Source organism: Gopherus flavomarginatus, chromosome 2 (assembly GCF_025201925.1).
Source record: "Gopherus flavomarginatus isolate rGopFla2 chromosome 2, rGopFla2.mat.asm, whole genome shotgun sequence".
NCBI lineage: Eukaryota > Metazoa > Chordata > Testudines > Testudinidae > Gopherus > Gopherus flavomarginatus.
The window spans coordinates 155,473,018-155,495,194 of record NC_066618.1 but is presented as its reverse complement, the minus strand read 5'-3'; the positions used below and the strand labels follow the sequence as shown (position 1 = coordinate 155,495,194).

General features: G+C 40.1%; 1 protein-coding gene and 1 non-coding gene across 7 annotated transcripts in view; both read right to left on the bottom strand.

Annotated features, from left to right (window-relative positions):
• Nucleotides 1-22,177, bottom strand: part of TIA1 (TIA1 cytotoxic granule associated RNA binding protein) — a 222,085-nt gene that overhangs the window by 8,266 nt on the left and 191,642 nt on the right. For 2 of the 6 annotated variants that reach the window (XM_050940173.1, XM_050940174.1), the window contains exons 2-7: nt 6,624-6,720; nt 6,069-6,167; nt 5,489-5,543; nt 5,284-5,316; nt 3,918-4,005; nt 15-90 (exon numbers count right to left, since the gene is read on the bottom strand). In XM_050940173.1, coding sequence (XP_050796130.1) covers nt 15-90; nt 3,918-4,005; nt 5,284-5,316; nt 5,489-5,543; nt 6,069-6,167; nt 6,624-6,635 — 363 coding nt within the window. In that variant the 5' untranslated portion in view covers nt 6,636-6,720. The other 4 variants (XM_050940169.1, XM_050940175.1, XM_050940170.1 and 1 more) reach the window with 4 other exon arrangements.
• Nucleotides 18,701-18,771, bottom strand: TRNAG-CCC (transfer RNA glycine (anticodon CCC)). Its single transcript has one exon. It is a non-coding gene; the product is annotated as a tRNA-Gly (tRNA).

The following is a 22,177-nucleotide window of genomic DNA, read 5'->3' as shown; positions in this document are numbered from 1 at the left end:
ATGACATTACTTACCCATTTATTGAAGAAGGAAACAAAGCCATATCCTTTAGATTTCCCTGTTGCCATATCTTTAACCACTCGTGCATCTCTAAAAAGCAGAAGCAATGGCCAATTTAGCATTTTAAAAAAACATAATAAAATGAAAGTGAGTCACACAGACCTTATTTTCATGTTTCACCTTTATTAAAGTGAACTGTTTAATGCACCAGCAACATATTCAAAACAAATGCCTCCTTTTCTAAACAAAAGCATTACTAGTGTTTTGTCATGTAGTAGCAAAATTATATTTAATTTTGTAAACATGCAAATCGATAGTTTTTCTAATAAGCTTTTTACAGTAGATGGTTCCCAGTTCAAAATGCTTTAACATACTGTTAAGACACTAAGCATGGTCAAAGCAGCTATTCAAATGACTCACTTAAGCCACACAGCTGACTAACATTAGCTGAATGGCTCTCTTTAACCATGCAATTTATAGCTTGCTAATTGCCAACACATTCTACCTACTCATTAAAAATATGAAATAGAAAAATGAAAAAAATAGGAATTAAAAGGCATACGTCGCCTGTTAACTGAATTCTTTAAGTTTCTCAGGTCAATTCGTTACCCCCTTTTTGGACTGTGGGCAGCTGTAAATTTTGAAAAATTGACATTTTCAGAAATGGTTGCATTATCGAAGGAAATAAAACACTAAAGACATTTACGTTTTAAACTATATACTATTATAAAGAATTTAAAACTGCATTCACAAACAGCAATCATACAGGATTGATTGGAAACTACAAGATATAAAAGGCAAAATTTATAAAGTAAATAAGAAAACTACAACGTTTGTCCACTGTGAACTGTAGCTTGTAGTTAGCCATGGCAATTCTGTCCATTCTTCAGAGACACTCTGCAAAATAACCAGAGGCCTATTATTTGAGATTGAGTAAAAAAAGGAGAGACCCAGCTACAATAGCTAAACCCCGTTCGTGGAAAGTCTGATTTTATTAAATGGTGTTTCTCAGGCAATTTGTGTACAGTTAGCCAAATATCAAGAAGCACACACACATACACACCACTATCCTGCCCTCCCCAACCCCACAAAAATACAGGCACTTTTGAAAAACAAGACAAATAAAACCAGTCAGCAAGTCATGCAGTGTAATGTAAAGGCTTTATAAAATATGGTTTAGATCAACTAGATGCACGATATTCAGTATTCCAAGACTAGCACAAAAATCATACTAAGAGTTTTATGATGCCAGTTTTAAAACCTTTTAAAATAATTGCATTCTGTATTAAAACCTAGTTCTTCTACACATACGACTATAGAGAATATGTAGATCACTGAAAGGCTCAAATTAAGACCACTTCCACACACTACAGAATGAAATGTACCTTAAACCCTTCACAAAAAAGCAAGTGTTAAACTGCTTTCAATTTTCTGTGTTAAGAAAATTTGAATAATATGTTACAAATTGCCTGAGAACAGTCATTTATGTAATCTTAGATCACTTTGCTCTGCACAGCCTAAAAAGGAAATAAAAACTAAGCTATACTTACCCTCAACTGAAAACTTTGAAAATAAGACTTGAACAAGTGAAAACATGCATACACCAAACATAAAGGGAGACCACAATAAAGATGTACGTATTTATGTTAAAGATTAAGTTGTATAAAGCTACCAAAAATTCTAACGTACTAATCATGCATTGGTTCAGCTTTGATTATTTTACAGAAAATCAGAAAAAAAATCTCAATCACATTTCCAGGAAACAGTCAATGACTAAGAAGAGTTAAATATACAAATTTTTTTTTCTAATTTCATTTTATAAATATGGACTATTCTTCACACATTTAATTGAGTAACTGTGTGAAATCAAGGACCACTCTACTACTATTTACCCTTACTTATTTAGGACAACAGTTTACAACAAAGACGGATCTTAAATCCTCCTTCCCCCTTCTCCCCCCCACGAAAAGTCAGCTTGAGCAAAGGTGACCTAAAAGGTTTCTCAGATAGTTAGACCTACGATTCTGTACTGAACACCCCAAAGGAAAAGGATAAAAGGGTCGCTCACACAAGTTATTTGAAACCTGACTTTAAAAAAAAACAACAACAAAAACAAACACCCTTTAAGCCCTGAAAATTCTGGATAATCAACACTCTCACTGCAGAGAGAATCACCACTACGAGAATCTCTTTTGAACAAAGGGAATGATATATAGGATCCCAGTAATCCTGTTGTTTTTCAGACATGTGGTACACAGTTTTAAGAGTTATTTTATACACAAACGCCCCTCAGAGGAACTGAAAAAAAAAAAAATCAAGACAGCAAGTTTAAAATAGCCTATGTTTGGAACTAACCCCTCTCTTTACACTCTGAGTATCAGTATATAAATTGCAAAGTAAGGCAATGCCTACACTTAAAACACTAGCGTGGCACAGCTGTGCTGGCACCGCTGCAGTACTTCAGTGTAGACACTAACCAGTGACAAGAGAGGTCTTCTTGTCACTGCAGAAAATCCACCCCTTCATAAGGCAGTACCCTAGGCTGGCTACACCAAGGGTTAGGTCAGCTTAACTACATCTTTCAGAGGTATGGATTTTTCACAGCCTTGAGAGATGTAGTTATGCCAACATTACTTTTCAGTGTAGACCAGCACTAAGCCAGCTCTCAAGAAAACCTTGTGCAGTTGACTGCTAGACCAGTATTTTGGGATGCAAAGATGATTGCAGGTCTGAAAGAACATCTGCCTAAAACTATCCCTCCTACATTTCAGTGTACGACTTCCTCCTTTCCAGACTAGTCCTTCTGGATGAGGACAGATAAGACCTACTTTAGAAGCCATGTGTCATTCAGGAGAGTAGATGTTCAGCTATGTGAAGGACTGAACCTCCTCCGCAAGTAAGTATACCTGCTACCTCTACAGAGAGAGACAGTCATTAAAATTAAAAAAAAAAAATCTAAAATATAAATTAGTGTTTTCTAAAATGAGAATCTCCTGCAGATCAAGTTTGAAAACCCTATCATAAGAAACAAAATTAGCATTTAAGTCCAATACATTGGACTTCGTAAGAAAAACTTGTTTCAAATAAAAGCATCACTACAAAGCACTTCAAAGCACTCTTATCTTGGTACCTCACCATCAAGGAGCAGCAATCCAAGTACAAGTAGTTAGTTAAAGGTAAATAAAACAGTTTAAATTGGAGGAAGGAAAAAACAAGCCACTCTTAGCCCTGCTACAATGCATGTATTTTTATATGCTTTTCAAACTATAAGCATTACAGCTGTATGTTAATACAGCAAATAGTAATGAGGAGGCAGGCAGAGAGCTGTGATCATTACCACTGATCAGCTAAGCCTTTACACACACTGTTCTACTTGTTAACCCACCTCCCCACCTCACTTGTTTCTCCCTATCCACCTGTTAAATCTTGTCTTTCAGACTCAGCTCTTTGGGCCAGGGACTCTTATTTACTGTGTTTGTATAGTGACTAGTACAACAAGGCCCAAACTGGTTGTGGCCTTTAGATGTAATCACAAGGCAAGTGTTTGATCCATATTAAATTATTCTTTTAAGAATGATTACATGTATGATTACATTTAGTGGCAAATGAAATACAAGACCCATATCAGAGAAACTACCCAGTATGGCATCCTCCAAGTTACATGAGGATTTCTACAGTATAAAAACAAAGCTACATATACAGTGATTTTTTTCTAAAAAAGAAAAACTGACTGCTGGTGGGTAATTTTATTATGTATCCCTACTTATTACTCAAGTACTAGAACTCTGAAGTCTCTTTATGAACACAAAAAGTGTGCACTGCAGTCATTTCTGCAACTTGATTAGACTTTTACTTACTGTAAGCTTGCCTCCAGTAAAAGGTAACGTTTAATTTATTTGCCCTAAGAAATCACTTACGATATTCTTCCAAATGGTGCAAAAGCTGCTTTTATATCTTCAGTTGTAATTTCTGGACTGAGGTCTCCAACAAAGACATGGAAATGGTCTTATTGGGAAAAAGAGAGAAAATAATTTACAAGTGTGAAGAATGTTCCTGGAAACAAAAGCAGTATAACAATTTTATATTGCATTAACTTCCATATATCTGAGAGCTACATGGGAAACTAACATCCTTTTATCTATCAAAGGTAACATTTGTCACTGCTTCAAATATAACCATCACTTGGTTACAGTATAACAAAAGCAATAATTTTAAGGATAATGCTGTGATGTACAGTATTTAACTCAAATTTTGTTTTTGTAGTTATGTTCATAACCGGTCACTATTTTACCATAGAAAGATTGCAATTGTCTACTTAAAGCCAAAGCTTATTTTAAAATATTAATGTTACAATAGTTGTGTTAAAATTAAACATCTACAGATAGTTCATTAACTATCCAAAACTTTACCAACTAAAGCGTCTAGTGGTTTTGTGAACAATGTAGAATAAAATTTGCTTTAAAAGTAGGATGGATATTGAACCTAGCTACAAAATGTTTGGTGTAACCATATTTTGTGAAGAACAAAGGAATACCTTGCATTGCAATAGTTTGATGTTAAAGAATTTGACAGTTTTCTCAAAAGTCAAACAGTTTTGGTTGCCCAGCCATTACATCATGTGAATCCATGTGTATTCAATACAAGTGAATCCATGTGCAAGTGAACTAAGACTGAAGGCAACAGAGGAAAAGAGTAATCCTTCACTTTATGTCACAGACATTAAAAAGAGCACTGGAGAGAAATAAAGATCCCACATCTCAGGATTTTTTCCACTTTGATTGAACAATTTTTTATAAAGCATATTTTAATAGTTAACACTATACAGACTAACTTGTATTAGAGCAGGTGTGAAACATACAAATCCGCTACAATACTAGTTTGGTTAAACCGCAAATTCTTAAAAGCAATTTAAGGCTGGCCAAGTACAGAAGCAACACACTGGGTTGCCATGAAAGGGGAATTTCAGAAGCAATTTAAGTACTCCAAATGAGTTTGTATGGAGCAGGACAGACAACAGCCTTGAAGGCAGCTGATTTTCTTGCTCTCATAGTGGATGATATTCTAGAATAGAAGTCATGACTAATTGGGTCAAAGGACTTTAAGAAGCAGCACCAGAATGAAAAAGAGTGGACAACAGACCACATTCTGATGCAATGGGGAAAGGAGAGGGAAATCTTGCCACAAACGTAAGAACAAAACAGAACAAAAACCCCCAAAATAGCTTCAGCTGGTTAGTGAATACCCTTGAGAGATTTCATTTTATGTTTAAGAAGATACAATTACCTTGTGAACGCAGTGTGCTGACAACGGTACTACCTGATGACAAAGATTAGATTTGTTCTTAAGTTTATTAACACAAACACATTTAATATCATCTTAGGATAATGATCAAAACATTACTGCAAACATTTGTATGATGCTTATTGCTTACGTTTAAAAACTATTTGTGCAAATAAAAAAATTACTCAAAAGCATAAAGGGCACTTACTGCTGGTATCTTTCTTCTGGCTGCTGGGGGTTGTTGCCCAGTTCACTTTGACCTCCTACAAATAATATTTGCTAAAGTAAATATTGGAACCATATTCTGATTTTGTTAGCTATTAATTTCTATACTGCAGGGGGAGAAGGTACACAAGTTTGTAGTTAAAGACATTAGTCCAAGTGGCTGAAGTTCCTTGGTAAAATGTTCTATTTCCAGCTACATTAAGCTATGTACAATGAAGATAACTAATCTATCTTGCTTTATTGCTCTGCTAGTCTCCCTCACCTTCAAGACCAACGGAATTAAAATATTTATTACCACATTTTGACTTCTTCCCTGTCCTACTTCTGTACCCAACCCTCCTATGAACTGTCACTATCCAGTTTTTACCACCACAATCGTAAAGCTCAAATGAAGTTAAAAGTTCTTCACTTTACAAGATTAAAAGACAGGAGAAAGTGTTTACCTTTTGTGGTTCAGTTCTGCTTGGGGTTTTGTTTTGTTTTGTTTATTTTAAAGATGTTTCATCCATATCATTGTATATACTATTTCCACCGCAACTCACACTTTAGACATTTCAGCTTACCTTACCCATTATCTTCCGTCCATTCATAGCAGCTAATGCTGCAGCTGCATGACGATGCTCATAAAACTCCACAAAACAGTATGGATCATTTCCAGCTGTCTGTTTAAAAAAGCACATGTTATTAAACGTTATCACCCCCTCAAATTTTAACCAAATTGTAGCTGGTGCCCAGTTATATCTATGTCTGAAAGTCTTAGCAATTTAGAGAAAGCTTGCTGTAACAGCTTTAAACCAGTCACAATATTAACAAGATATTAGAAAAATATTTTAAATCTATGCTGTGGCAGGCATCTTGGTTAGCATGTTTTGTGCCTCCCCCTGCCCTTTTGACATAACAAAACACTAGCAACTAATGTTTGAGTTCAATTACATCATATGCTCTATTCCTTTTACAATATCATTCCCATCACTGAAGTTTGCGTCAAGAAATTAAGCTCTTCAGCATCCTTCTTTAAATTTCTTCATTGTACTCATGAAAAGTTAAACGTATGGGGATTTCTTTAAACTGACATGCTACAAGAAGTGGGAAAAGTTATCCAAGTAAAAGGCCCTTACATCCATGATCATTTTGCAGTTTTTGCATGGTCCAATCTGGCTGAACAGCTGGAGAATTAGTGCCTCAGTCACATCTCTTGACAGGTTCCCTACATATCTGTAAGATTAAAAGGAACATGTAAATATCTAAACTTTTTTATTTACTCCATTCAGCATTATTAAAAACGACAGCAGGAACTTCTTGCTGAGCCAAGCACAATCCCTTAGTTTAGCAAAACATTTTACTATGAGTTAGCAAATTCAACAGTTGTTCTGAAAGCTTTTCAGTTTTAATATATGTATATGCAAACCACATTCTAACTTCAGATTATGGAGATACTCCAATATTAAGGTGTTCAAATACTACAGTGATGAGTAAAGTATAAAAACCTAAATAGCATAGATTACATTTTCCCATTCAAACCTAAAGCTGGCAAGAAATGTTGTATTGATAGCTTTGGAGACAGAAGTTATCTGCTGATTAACCAACAATTAGGCCCAGATGTTGCAAGTCCATATGCACAGACTTGCGCCTAGGCACATCTTCACTGACTTCAGTGGAGCTCCATGTGAGCACAGGACTCTGCAAACGAGGAGCTCCTTGCAGGACTGGAGCTTTAATAGGGGCTGCCTCACCAACGTGCTTCAGCTCTGGGGTGGATGAGAGCCACAGCCATCTCCACACATTATCTGTATTATGGTAGTATCTAGTCCTCAGCTGAGACCCCATTATGCCACGTATTGTATAGACATATGGCAAAAATACATAAATCCCTGCCCTATAGAGCTAACACTATAAATAAATAAGACAAAGGGTTGGAGAAATTGAGTATTATTCCCATTTACAGATAAGAAACAGACAAGAAGCTGCATCCATACTATGGAAAGAACCCCCAGCACACAGGCAGCCTACACTGACGACAGGGATTTTTCCCATCTGTGTAAGGCTACCTCCTCCCTGAAGGAACTTAGCTAAGTCTACAGAAGTATTCTTCTGTCAACATAGCTGCATCTACACGAGGGGCATTGGGGAGAAAGGTAGGCATAACTATTGAGGACCAAACCCAAATGACCTAGCTATGTCGACCTAACTTTTAAGTGTAAGCCAAACCAAAGACTAAGGCCCCAATTAAAAAAGGAACTTACGTTTGTGATATGTTTATGAGAAAATGAACAGTAGATTACTTGTAAGAGGAGCTGGGTTAAATCCCTCTGCAAACCTCAAGTACCTAGTACTGAATCTTAGGGTATGTCTACACTATGGGATTATTCCGATTTTACATAAACTGGTTTTGTAAAACAGATTGTATAAAGTCGAGTGCACGTGGCCACACTAACCACATTAATTCAGTGGTGTGCGTCCATGTACTGAGGCTAGCGTCAATTTCTGGAGCATTGCACTGTGGGTAGCTATCCCGTAGCTATCCCATAGTTCCTGCAGTCTCCCCCGCCCATTGGAATTCTGGGTTGAGATCCCAATGCATGATGGTGCAAAAACAGTGTCGCAGGTGATTCTGGGTAAATGTCGTCACTCAATCCTTCCTCCGTGAAAGCAACGGCAGACAATCATTTCGCGCCCTTTCTCCCTGGATTGCCCTGGCAGATGCCATAGCATGGCAACCATGGAGACGGTTTAGCCTTTTGTCACTGTCACCGTATGTGTACTGGATGCTGCTGACAGAGGCGGTACTGCAGTGCTACACAGCAGCATTCATTTGCCTTTGCAAGGTAGCAGAGATGGTTACCATCCCTATTGCACCATCTGCCATTGTAAATTGGCGATGAGATGACAGTTATCAATCATTTTGTACCGTTTGCAATTGGAAAGTGGCGATGATGGTTATCATTCATTTTGTACTATCTGCTACTGTCATGGGTGCTCCTGGCTGGCCTCGCTGAGGTCGGCCGGGGGCGCATAGACAAAAGTGGGAATGACTCCCCAGGTCATTCTCTTCTTTATGTTTTGTCTAAAAATAGAGTCAGTCCTGCCTAGAATATGGGGCAAGTCTACTAGAGAGCCAGAGAGCACAGCCGCTCCAGGTCAGAGCCCCAGAGATCCCGCAGAAATGATGAGCTGCATGCCATTCTAGGGGGTGCCCCTGCAACAACTCCACCCGTTGCTTCCCTCCTCCCCCAACCCTCCTGAGCTACCGTGGCAGTGTCACCCCATTTGTTTGATGAAGTAATAAAGAATGCAGGAATAAGAAACACTGATTTTTTAGCGAGATAAAATGAGGGGGAGGCAGCCTCCAGCTTGCTATGATAGTCCAGGGAGTACAGAATCTTTTCTTTAGACACGAAAGGGGGTGGGGTGGGGGGCTGACGGAGCTCAGGCTCCAGCTGCTATGATGAGGACGGTTACCCAGCATTTTGCACCGTCTGCCAGGAATGACAGGGAATCATTCCCATTTTTACCCAGGCGCCCCAGGCCAACCTCACCGAGGCCAGCCAGGAGCACTCATGGGATGATGACAGTTTTCCACCATTTTGTACCGTCTGCCATCAGGAAAGGAAGGGGAGGGGATGCTGCTGTTCAGTGCCACAGCACCGCGTCTACCAGCAGCATGCAGTAGACATACGATGACATTGAAAAATGGCAAGAAACGATTTTTTTTCCCTTTTCTTTCAAGGAGGGGAGGGATGATAAATTGACGAGATATACCCTGAACCACCCCGGACAATGTTTTTGATCCTACAGGCATTGGGAGCTCAGTCAAGAATGCAAATGTTTTTGGGAGACTGCAGGGACCGTGGGATAGCTGGAGTCCTCATTCCCCCCCTCCCTCCCTCCATGAGCGTCCATTTGATTCTTTGGCTTTCCGTTACACTTGTCACGCAGCACTGTGCTGAGTCCCTGCTGTGGCCTCTGTCTATCATAGCTTGGAGATTTTTTCAAATGCTCTGACATTTCATCTTCTGTTAACGGAGCTCTGATAGAACAGATTTGTCTCCCCATACAGCAATCAGATCCAGTATCTCCCGTACGGTCCATGCTGGAGCTCTTTTTGGATTTGGGACTGCATGGCCACCCGTGCTGATCAGAGCTCCACACTGTGCAAACAGGAAATGAAATTCAAAAGTTCGTGGGGCTTTTCCTGTCTACCTGGCCAGTGCATCCGAGTTCAGATTGCTTTCCAGAGTGGTCACAATGGTGCACTGTGGGATACCGCCCGGAGGCCAATACTGTCAATTTGCGGCTAAACTAACCCTAATCCAACATGGCAATACCGATGTCAGCGCTACTCCTCTCATCGGGGAGGAGTACAGAAACCGGTTTAAAGAGCCCTTTATATCGATATAAAGGGCCTCGCTGTGTGGACGAGTGCAGGGTTAAATCGGTTTAACGCTGCTAAATTTGGTATAAACGCGTAGTGCAGACCAGGCCTTACTGCTCTATGATGGTTCTACTTCTAAAGGCCACAAATTTCGATCATCTGGATAATAATGGAAGACAAATCAGAATTTAAAAATGATTAAAATCATTTCAAATGTATTAAATAAAATCAACCTGCTTTTACTACATACTTAAATTCCATTAGCAAAACCAAAAATGGTGACTAATGTAACAGTTTAAGATGTTACCCTATTAAATACTTGATATAGAATCAGAAAAACATAGGACAGGAAGGGACCTTGAAAGGTCTCTTAGTCCACTCCCGTGCACCCAAGGCAGGACTAAGTAATATCTAGACCAGGGGTTCTCACAACTATTTTTTTGGTGGCCTTAGAGTGCGGCTACCAACTCTTGCTGGTGGTTGCTTTGACAATTTTTCCTAAAATACTTAACTAACTTTAGGAATAACAAATAAATAGGCACATATGAATGTCCAAATCATTGTAATTTATTTATGTAAGGGTTTTGTTTTTGTAATACAAATAATGTACAGTTGTCTCTATTCTTTACTGGACCTAACCAGAATAGAAACAAAAATAAGGTGCTTCGTATCTTCTTGTCTTTTGCTGTTGTTGCTTCTTTTGCCTTTTTTGGTTGCTTTTTCTTCAGACTTGCTAGCTAGTAAGTCTACTGCTATGAAAAGTGATATTTGTATGTTTGTTAATATCATTTTTCACAGTAGCAGACTTGCTAGTTGGTTAGGAGGCAGTGAAAAGTGATATTAATTTACAAATATTTTTCACAGCACATTGACAAAGCCCCAGAAAGCTGGGGGACAAATTAAGCCCTTGATGGTGAGGTGGGCAGTGAGGCAGCGGGGGCCAGGGCGATGGAGGGGGCTGCAGGAGGTAGTGTGAGCCAGTGGGTCCAGGCCAAAGCCCTGCAGCTGGGGAGCAGAGCCCACCGCCCCAGGGCTGGAGCCTGCTGCCTGCCAACCCAAAGCTGAAGCCAGAAGCCTGAGCTCCACTGGTCCAAGGAAGGTGGGGAACTCATACCGGCTGCCTGCTCCTCCAGCGTTTCTTGCTCCACAGGGGGGCGGGACCCAATCTCTGCTGGTGGCCCCAAGGGAGGGGCCACTGCTTCCCCTCATTCCCCCAATTACTGCCCAGGAGCCTGTGGCCGCAAGGAAAGTCCCCAGTGGCCGCAGGCAGCCACAGTGGCCATACCTGAGAAACATTGATCTAGACCAGTGCTTCTCAAAGCCGGTTCGCCGCTTGTTCGGGGAAAGGCCCTGGCAGTCTGGGCCTGTTTGTTTACCTGCCGCGTCCGCAGATTCAGCCAATCACGGGCCAAGGGATGTGCTGGCCGTGGCTTCCCGGAGCCCCCATTGGCCTGGAGCAGCGAATCGCGGCCACTGGGAACCGCAATTGGCCGAACCTGAGGACATGACAGGTAAACAAACCGGCCCGGACCGCCAGGGGCTTTCCCTGAACAAGTGGCGGACTGGCTTTGAGAAGCACTGATCTAGACCATCCCTGACAGTTGTTTGTCTAACCTGCTCTTAAAATTCTCCAATGATGGAGATTCCACAACCTTCCCAGCCAATTCATTGTGCTTAACTACCTTGACAGTAGGGAAGTTATTCCTAATGCCCAACCTGAACCACCCTTGCTGCAATTTAAGCCCATTTTACTTCTTGTCCTATCCTCAGAGGCTAAAGAGAACAATTTTTCTCCCTCCTCCTTGTAACAATCTCTTATGTACTTAAATACTGTTATATTCCCCCTCAGTCTTCGCTCTCTAGACTAAACAAACCCAATTTTTTCAATATTCCCTCACAGGTCATGTTTTCTAGACCTTTAATCATTTTTGTTGCTCTTCTCTGGACTCTCTCCAATTTGTCCACATCTTTCCCGAAATGTGGCACCCAGAACTGGACACTACAGTGCAGCTGAGGCCTAATCACCGCAGTGTAGTTCAACATAGAGTATAAGATCCATTATTCTGATCCACAAGTCCCTGATACAAACTGCATGAAACACAAAGTATTTGCTTTTCTAGACAGACAGAACAGATACAGTGTTGTGTTTTGGAACCTGACTTTGGTTTACGTTTGAGCAAAAGATGGGAGATGGGCAGTCTACAGCACAAGCTAGTTAAACAAGCCGACAAAATCTATTACCAGATGATTTTTGTACATACGTGTTTAATAAGGGAATTTTGTATGCTAATTGTTCATTTACGTCAGTCTTCTTTGTGTCTTAAACAACTCCATTTGACATCATAATCAAGATGATTATGCAAAACAACCAAAAATGGTAAGATTTGTTAACTCCTTTTTGACAAGAGTCATGATTTCCATAAAATTTGCTTCACAGCAGCTAGTGCTAACATATTAACACTAAAAAGCCTGTGAATCCGTCTTAGTTCTGTGTTTAAGAAGGCCAGTCTAAAACATTCTTTATAATATTCAACCGTGTCAGTACCAAGTTTCTTTAGAATGGTGCCTTTATGGCATTTTTGCAACCTCAGCAATAGTAGAAGGCAGTCAGGCCACAAGGGAAGTCAACAAAAAATTTCAGATTCTGGAAAGTGTACAGAAGATACAGATTTCATTTAAGCTCTACTCCAAAGAGTTAAAAAAATTCGTATGAGAGCACCTTCCCATAAACTACAAGTTAACGTGGCAAACCTTAGTGTAAGAAAACGCTGCCAGGCACAAAATATACTAAATGAAACACAGGCAATACAAGTAGCAAATTTCCTGCTCAGTCTGGGTTCTTAAACCAATGACCACCAGCATTGCATGTGAGCACCACAAGATGTAGGTTGTGTTCTATTAATGATTTGATGATAAAAAGTAAGTTAAGGACATAGTGACAACCTCCTAAACTTATAGCAAGTTCAAGACGGATGTGTACTTTAGCCAAAGTACAAATCCAATCAGATAGTGAATAGCTTTAATTTCTTCATTAGGAATCCAACAGAAGAACTACTTAAGGTAGGGTTTGTTTGTTTGGTTTTTTTTTACATTTTTCTAGATAAAAGGGCTTAAATAATTTATATACCACAACAGAATAGGAACTTGTTATATGAGAACTAGAAGGCAGACACTTCGTCCACTCAGCTACCATGCCTTTGACTAACTTCTATCGGAATTTAATGTATTTTGGCCATCTGCAAGCATGAATAAAAAAGTAATACATTAAGAAAAATGGCAACCTCAAGTCTGATCCAGGGACTGTATTTTAAAAAGCTACACACATGGAAAATTTCATCAGGAACAGATTTTAAGAGTGAGTGAGTGAGAGTGAGAGAGTGTGTGTATATATGTTTTGACTAAAGCAAGGATTTCTCTGCATCTGAGTGATAAAGATTTCTCTTATAAATAGGGCAGCTATTATAATGTTTAAAGTAATATTAGGTGGAGTAATTGAAATAAAAGTTTTTGTAGAAGAGTCCAGACGTTCAGTAATAGGCTGAGTAACACCCCCACCTCACATCAAATGTAGTCCCGCACTGATAATAGCTAGTGACTTATTTAGAGTTGGACTTTAAGTATTACTGTACATTAAATAATTCAGCTATTCGAACACTTATAGCCTTGCATTGCTTTCAAGGTTAGCGTTATTAACAGAATAAAAGTCAGAATGTTTCCTAGAAACTGAATATCTACAAATTGATCACTGAGTGAATAATGTCACCTTTTCACCTCCAGAATTACATAGCAACTTAAGAGGTTTCTAGGATGTCGGATTTAGTTGGATAATCTCTTGGCAGACATATAAAACTTTATATCAGCTCGAGCTGCAAAAATACGTTCCTGCAGTATCAATATCTGCAACATGAATGGTTCTACAAGTTTCCTAACATTTTAGCATCAGTGATGTCAAATATAAAAACTCAGTTCTTTGTGCATAGATGTCTAGAATTTCTGTGTACATATATAGAATGTCTTAATGGGTATGAAAGAGGTCTAACACATCAAAAAAAGCATACAACTTGCTAAATAGTAGTGATGGTTAATGGAGAAAGCCAAAATGGAAGCTGTAAAACATGCAAGTATTCTCAGAAATGTGAAGTAGAAAAATTGGTTAGAGATATCAAATATCAAGAGTATTTCCACTTCCCTTATTTTTCATTATAGCTTAACTCCTATAGTTGTGTACCTCTGCTACCTATTCTCAATGGCAAATAACTTTGCAGATTTTTTGCACTTACCGGCTAAAGAAAGGCATGCAAAGTTTTGGGGTGGTATCAAAATTCCTAAAATATTAAAAGCTCTGCTCAAAGAGTTAACAAGCAGCAAAAGTGTGAAAGAGTTCATAAATGTAGTGTTCATAAATGGACCAGCTGCTATCATTAATTGGGAAACTATGCTTTAAAATTATGCATGCGTAGTAAATCTAAAAAACAGATGTTAGAGAAATATTTCAGATACATTTGAAATAAAGAATTCCCAAATACTATTTAAAAAAAAAAAACTTGCACTATGCCAACCTAATCAATATAAAACATAATAGAAAAGGTGGTTTTCCATAGCTGCCGCTTCAACAGACCAACAGAGAAAAACTACACTATTCTAAAGCTGACAGGCACCAATGTTCCTAAAAGCGGACTGATGTTTTTTTCCATATTTATTACTGAAGTCAAATATGCTAGATGAATTCTCTAACATGTTAACAAAGTAGTTTAGTTTAAGATTTGGGGCAGCAGCAAAGGTGTAACCATAAAAAATGTAGCTCTGAAGACAGACAGTATTGCTTGGTGACAATAAATTAACTAACATCCTACTTCAGCAGTTGCCAGGAGTGCCAAGTTTAAAAAAAACAACTTACTCTCAGTGTTAATTTATATGCATGTCAATTTCACAACAAGACATAAAATGGTAGTACTCTAAAGTATGTGAGGTGTATTACTGGGGGGATGTGATGGCTTTATAGAAATAAATTAACACCACCTCATGTGGAGTGACTGCTGGCAAAATAAGTTACTATACTGCATTTACATTGAATAACCTTCACAAATGCACTAGAGAATTCATAATTTTGGGGGCATCAAATTAAGTACTGAATAACTAGTGAAATTTAAAACGGGTCTTACCTATGCTGTGTGCCAGCAAATTGAAAGCAGCATCTCTGGTATGGAAAAAACACTGCTTTCCTGCAGTGGTACTCACCAATGCTGTCCACCCAAGACCCGTCTCCCATTTAGAAAAATGATAATGACATAGTGGTTGTGACACTGCATCACCGTGACTGAGAACCCCTGCTTTATTGGCATTGCACATGTATACTGGAGCGTAGATTAGGCTCACTTGCTAGACTATAACTCTTCATTGTGTTAATGTTTAAATTAACAGTCATTACCCATAGATATTTCTACACTCAACTATCACCATTTCTACAGGCTTTTTACACAAGGAGACAAAGCTACAGGAGAGCTACTGTGGAGAGGCAAGGACAGATTAAGTACATTAAGGGTCCGGTCCTGCACTCCTAAGTGTAACTCAACTGAAGTCAGAAATAAGCATGTACATGCAACAATTGCAGGAGTAGGCACTAACATCAATGATTCTTCTGAGCTGGACTGGCTAACAGTTCCATCAGGGGAGGGAAAGTCTCTCCAGATATGGGAATACTATGGATTTTCATACCCTCCTAACTATACTCTTCATTAATTAACTGGTACTTATTTCCTCAGTATAGGCTTCAGTATGTATCTTCTTGAAAAGTGAGTTGCTAAACAAGCAGACATGAATAGAAACTGATCTTTTTTAATATAAAAACAATATTAAAGAATCCGATAGCTACATGAGCAAACTGTTTCTGTGAAGTTCTACAAGTGACCCTAAAACGTGAATGCTCAAACATTTATTTAAACAAAAGCAGTGGTTACATAGCTTACTATGTAAACATAAATAGGCTACTCAGTGATTAAGTTACTTAAACAATATAGCTATCAATCCAGCTCAGCTGAGTTTCAAATATCAATGCTTTAACAACCTCATATCAAAGCATCAGAATTACATAAATATCTTTATAAAGAAAAGGCTGTTTTAAAAACAACCTATGTCCTCCAGAAAGAGCTACTAAAAACAACTATTCTAAGAAAACCAAAAAGATAAAAGTTTAGAAGCTGGCAAACACCCAAGGACATTAGTGTCCTATCCAACTGTAGCAAGACAGTGTGACTAAACAATAATTTAATCCGTCTATGGACGGAGGTTTTAGTATTAGGATTTTTGTGTACAGTTTTTACTATCAGCTATTCCAAATAAACTCCAGACTCCTATGATGGAAAGTGGCCTTATAGTCAAAATCTTGAACATGTGAATATTACAGATTGAAATTTAAATTAATGGCACAATATTCCAGATGAGTTAACTGTAATTCCCCCGAAACTGACTCAAGAAAATACAATTCTCAGAATATTGCTCAACAGCTATTTTTTGCAGGTCAGAAACGCATTCAGGCTTTTGCAATAAGCTGCATGTATTGAGTGCAGATAATTCATTCTTTAAAACAGAAGCAGTATGCTCAGAGTAACTGGTAAGATCATTAATCAAGACTCCATATGAGAAAATCAGCTAGGGAAAAATAAGGAGTACAACAATAGGAAGTTAAAACATGAGTACGAGGGTGAGAATGTTCTGAAAACAGATAGGTCACATGTTTCAAGCAGTTCAAATGGATACACTGGACAAAAAGACAATGGGACCTTCGTATTTTTTTTTTTTTTTTACTAGTGTTTACTTTATCACTTAGGGAATCTAGAAAAGGTGGCATGGGTCACAAGAGTCCTGTTTTCCTATGCAGCAAGTCAGCCAAGACATTTATCATGCTTATGGGACATATGCAAAGCATCATTCAAGGGCAAATGCAGGAACTTTACTCTCACTTTTGGAAAGTTTCACCCTCTCCTTTTGATTCCCCCTCATGGCCCCCACCTATACAGCAATACTCCTAAAAGTAAGACATAATAGATGGTGGCAGCATCCTAAACGGGAGAACAAGTTAACAGAACAGCAAAGCTAGAGATCAGTGAAATCATGAAGTCAAAACATTAGAAATCACTCTAGATTTAAAAAAAAAAAAAAAAAAAAAAAATCTGCCAGGAAGAGGAAGGGGGAAGAAATGTAGACAAGCGTTATACCTCCAACTCTCCCATGTATTTCAAATGGAGGCAGTTGTGTAAGCTGTTGATTGCTTTGAAAAAGCTACCAGATTTTCAAAGGAGTGTGTTAACTACATCCACATTACAAGGAAAATTCCTCATAATTTACAACCTCCCCATCTCTGTTTATTTTAACAGCACATTGCCCTATTATAGCAAATACCTCTGAATCTATACAGATTTACCTCTCTTGTACATTTCCTAAACAGCTTGGAATCTACCCCAAAGTTGAGGAGTTTTTTTTTTTTTTGGGGGGGGGGGGTTTAACTATACAGGCATTTGATTATTGTTTTGGGGTTCTCTCTCAATTAGAAGTCAGGATTATTTTAAATCCATTTAAGAAGTCAGGCTTCGCATTTGTAAATTGAGTTAATAAAACACAGATACAAGCAGACACAAATTAAGTCATATACTCATGAAAAGGTACATACATTCAATCTACAAAAAAAAATTCTTTCCGAGAGAGAAGAACGAACGAACAGAGGGAAAAAGAGAGAAAAATAAAGATGACAGAAAAACCCTGAACAGAGAAAGAACAAAACCTTAAAAACAGGAAGGTGTGAAAAGACAGATAATAAATGGAGAAAGTACCAGAGTGGCAGCCGTGTTAGTCTGGATCTGGAGAAAGGGCACTGTGCAGTTTGAGTCAATCCCTCCCCCATCCCGCTCCCTCTGAGGAAGTGGGGAATTAGGGACCCATTTAGCCTGGGAAAAAAACACCCATCAGCCCCTCTCCTCCCCTAGTCACCCCGATGAAGCAGCCCCGCCCCAGCAGCTCCCCACCCCGACACTCCCCCGAAGCAGACCCCCTCTCACAACCCCCCCCCCCCGAGGAAGCAGCCCCCCAGCAGCTCCCCTCCCCTGACAGCCACCCCCCAAAGCAACCTCCCCCTCACAGCCCCCCCCCGAGGGGCGAAGGAGTCCCCCCTGACCCCGAGGGGAAGCCCCTGCCCCGCTCCTCCCCGGCCAGGCGTGAGAGGGGGTCCGGGTCCCGACCCCTCCCCGCGGAGCCGAACAATAGGCGGGATCGCCCCCTCCCCACTCACAGGGTCTTGGGCATTTCGTCCTCCATGGCTCAACCGCTGCCCCTCCCACCGGGGTCTCCTGCCGCGCCGGCCGCGGCCCAGTCAGCGCCTGGGGAGCCCGAGCGCCTCCAGTCCCGCGAAGCCCACAAGGCGGACAATAAGCCCCGCTACTCCTCTCAAAATGGCGGCGGCGGGGGAAGGGGCCCGGCGCGGCCGGCTCAGAGAGGTGAAAGCAACAGCGCATGCGCAGAGGGTCGCCCGCCGACCGACAGCCAGCGCAGGCGCATTACTAACCTCTGAGACCCGTGTCCTCCGCCAGCTCGGGCATCAGATACCTCACGCGCGTCTCATCATACCTTAGCCCTCTCCTTCCGCCGGTTTCTTTTCTCTACGACTTCTCTCAGCGCATGCGCACTACCGTCCAGTGTCGGCTCCTTTGTTTCCAGACTCCTAAGTGTTACCGCAACCTCCTTCGGCCATTTCCGAGGGTGCGCTGCTGTGGCTGGCTCGTCTGCTGCTATAGTTAAGCTATGCGGGAAAAGAGGCGGTTAAAAAAACCTTGATGCGCCGCCCGGGAATCGAACCCGGGTCGCAAGAATGGGAATCTTGCATGATACCACTACACCAGCGGCGCAGATAAGAAACTTTGTTGGCTGAAGTAGTCATGAGATTTACAAAGCAGCAGGGGATTTGAAATTATGTGTGCAATCTATTTCTGTGGCACCTACTGATGACATCCACCTAGAGCTATTTGTGTATGTAATAACAAACACCTTGTCTGTGCCTGTACTTACACGTGTGTGTTCACATGCGTTACAAACACTAATAAACAGTGCCTATATGCAAATTCATCATACAGTATTAGGTATAACATACACATGCATTGCCCATAATTATAATTCTGTACAGTGTGAACATGCATTAGAGCAGCTATCTAGGTAGCAAATGTTCCCATATGCAAATACAGAATTATATATATGCATTGTGTAGAATTGTGCATAAAAGGCACAAACGTTAAAGCTGTGCATGTATGTACAAATGCATAACTGGCATTGCATATTCACATATCTTGGTAGTCCATCAATCCTGTTCCCGGCACAGAGTGCCCGAGGGAAGCAACAGCGTGGTCCTTTGCCCGGTGTGCGCCGCGCCAATAAACATACCAAGGTGGAGAAGCAAACAAAGTTTATTTGAGATCTCAAAGCGGTGCAAGGAGACTGATATGCCTCAAATCAAGCACACTGACTCCAGCCGCTTTTCCCTTTTTAAATTCTTTTTTTCCTTCCCCCCTCTTCCTCTCCCCCCCCCCGTAGCACTTACATCAAGCGCAGTTACATTACGCAATCTTGGCTGCAGAAGCTTGTTAGTAATTTTCCCTTTTGCAAGTTATCTTGTCCTTCTGCTAGAGGTACGCAGGCCTTATCACTACCGCTTTAAACCGGTTTAAGCTATGCTGCCACTAATAGCTTACTGTTACACATTTGATTTTGCAGCTGCTAGTTTTCTAGATCGAGTAAAGTTCAACATGGAGGAGCTTTGGTTTACTGAGGCCTAGGGCAGGAGGGCTTCATCGACACTCGTGGTCTTCCACCCACTGGAGTTACCTAGGGTTATGCCTAGTGACACCAACAATCCGATGATGACAGGTCTGAGCAAATCATCTATTGTTGGTCTCATGGTGTGCCCTCTGATGGCTATACAAGCCAATTCTAGAGGTGCACATTTGGCTGCAGATGGTGCATGGGAAGTTTGCAGTCAGCGGGTTGTGTGCTGCTGGTGCTCTGTGATGTCGTTCGCGTGCCTCTTGTAGACGCCGGCAGCGGTCTTCCTCAAAGGCGATGCAAGTATTTCTGACTGTTGCAAGCCACTGTGTTCTGTCGCTGGCGGTGTCCTCAAGGTCCCTGGGTTTGATACTGCTATACTGCAGATTGGCTTTGATGGTGTCCTTGTAACATTTTCGTGGACAACCTATGCAATTGTATATTTGCAAGCAAACAGATTATACTGAATTCCTTAAAATATTCACATGTATAGAATTATAATTACAAAAACATCCATTGCAGATATTTATGTACAGAAATAAACATGCAAATGATAGAATATTACATATTAAAATGTAGATAAACATCGTATTTTATTATATATTCAAAGGCACATGTAAGATCTAATGAAAATATAGAAGTATATCTACAAATGCATTGTATGATTATTACTATTTATCAATATATTAATAAAGTATTATTTGCCTATGTATGTAAAAATATATCTGATATCTGTTAACAAAGAGGCATATATAACACACGCACACACACACAGCCCTAATCCTGGAAAGATACACACCTATGCTTAGTGTTATTTACTGCATATTATGTTAAACAAGTGTGTACATCTTTGCAGGATTGAGGCCTATATAGGTATGAAAATATGAAGATTATATGTGCATATACATTGAATTTTTCAAACATTATATTTAATAATGTATAACATTTAGGCAGATATTTTGAATATATTTATTTTATTTCATCCTGTTCTTTCTACAGGAGTTGCAGGCCCAGATCCAGAAGGCTGTTAACTTGTGGACCCTACTGTCATGGCATCTGGGTGCTTCACAGAATTTAAAAACACGCACCATATATACCAACTATGCAAGATACAAATATACATAAATATATGCATATATAAATGCAAATATATAAAAAATCCTACCACATTTAGTTAAGACAACAGTTCTTCAGAGCTTAGCACTCAACCCAATTAGGTTCTCTGTGGAAAACTATCAGGAAGTTTATAGCACAATAGCCACATAATGATGAATCCTGCATTCTCTCCCCTACCTTCGCTCTGCTGCATCAACCCCTGGGGCCAGATCTGCAGTTTGTGTTAAATTGTGGGAATACTCCAGCTGTGAATCTGGCTCTGATGCTTATTTGGAGAGAGTGCCTGAAGGTACAGATATGTTGGAGGTATTTACCTCCTGGAATATTTGAAGCTGGAACAAAACTCCCATACGTAGCATGCAGGGGATGCAGAAACCCCTACGTGCTTGCTCTACTATGTCTTTCCTGCATCACCTCACCATGACACCTAAATGCAGTAACCCTCTCTCTCTCTGTCCTGCGTGATTTTCACCCTAAAGACCTGATCCTGCAAACTATTCCATAGCAATGGACTCCTGAACCTGTGCAGTGTGCTCTATTGACTTAAGTGGAACTCTGTGCCAGTGTAAAGAGCCACTTGTGTAGATTCAGTTGCAGGACTGGAACTCTGAAAGCAAAAAACATAACAATTTTTGCAAACAGCTGCAGCCAGGTCTATCTGGCTCTGACAAGCTCTTTTTTCAGAAGAAGTTAGCGTAAGGGACATAATAGTGAGGATAACAAAGCATTCCTGACTCATTCCTCGATTAACAAAAAATGTCTTAGTTATCCTGGAATTAGTGTTCTCTGGCTCAAATAGATTATCACTGGGAACACAAATCTGTTTGTGACTGTCAAAAACAAGATTTTACCTTTAAAAAAAAAATCTTTTCAAGCCTATGTAAGTTCAACAAAAAAGTTGGTTTTATTTTTTCTTAAAAATCAAGTAATTGTCAGCCACCTAGCACTAGGGGCACCCCCCCCCAAAAGGAAAACAACAGCATGTGCATATGATGAATTGAGGTACAACAGTTGTTCTCAAACTTTTGTACTGGTGACCAATGTTCCCTCTAATTTTTGACAGGCAATGTGTGCAAAAATTTCTTCTGAGCAAATGTTTGTGCTTCTGTGCAAATTTTTGTGCATGCGGTGTTTCACCATGTGCGTAATGATTCAGATGTGTGCGCACACAGGCACACATCTTAGACGGAACAGTGCTGGTGACCCCTTTCACATAGCAAGCCTCTGAGTGCAATCCCCTCCTTATAAATTAAAAACACTTGTTTATATATTTAACACCATTAGAAACGCTGGATGCAAAGCAGGGTTTAGGGTGGAGGTGGACAGCTCACGACCTCCTGAGGGGTCCCAACCACCAGTTTGAGAACCCCTGAGGTACACCCT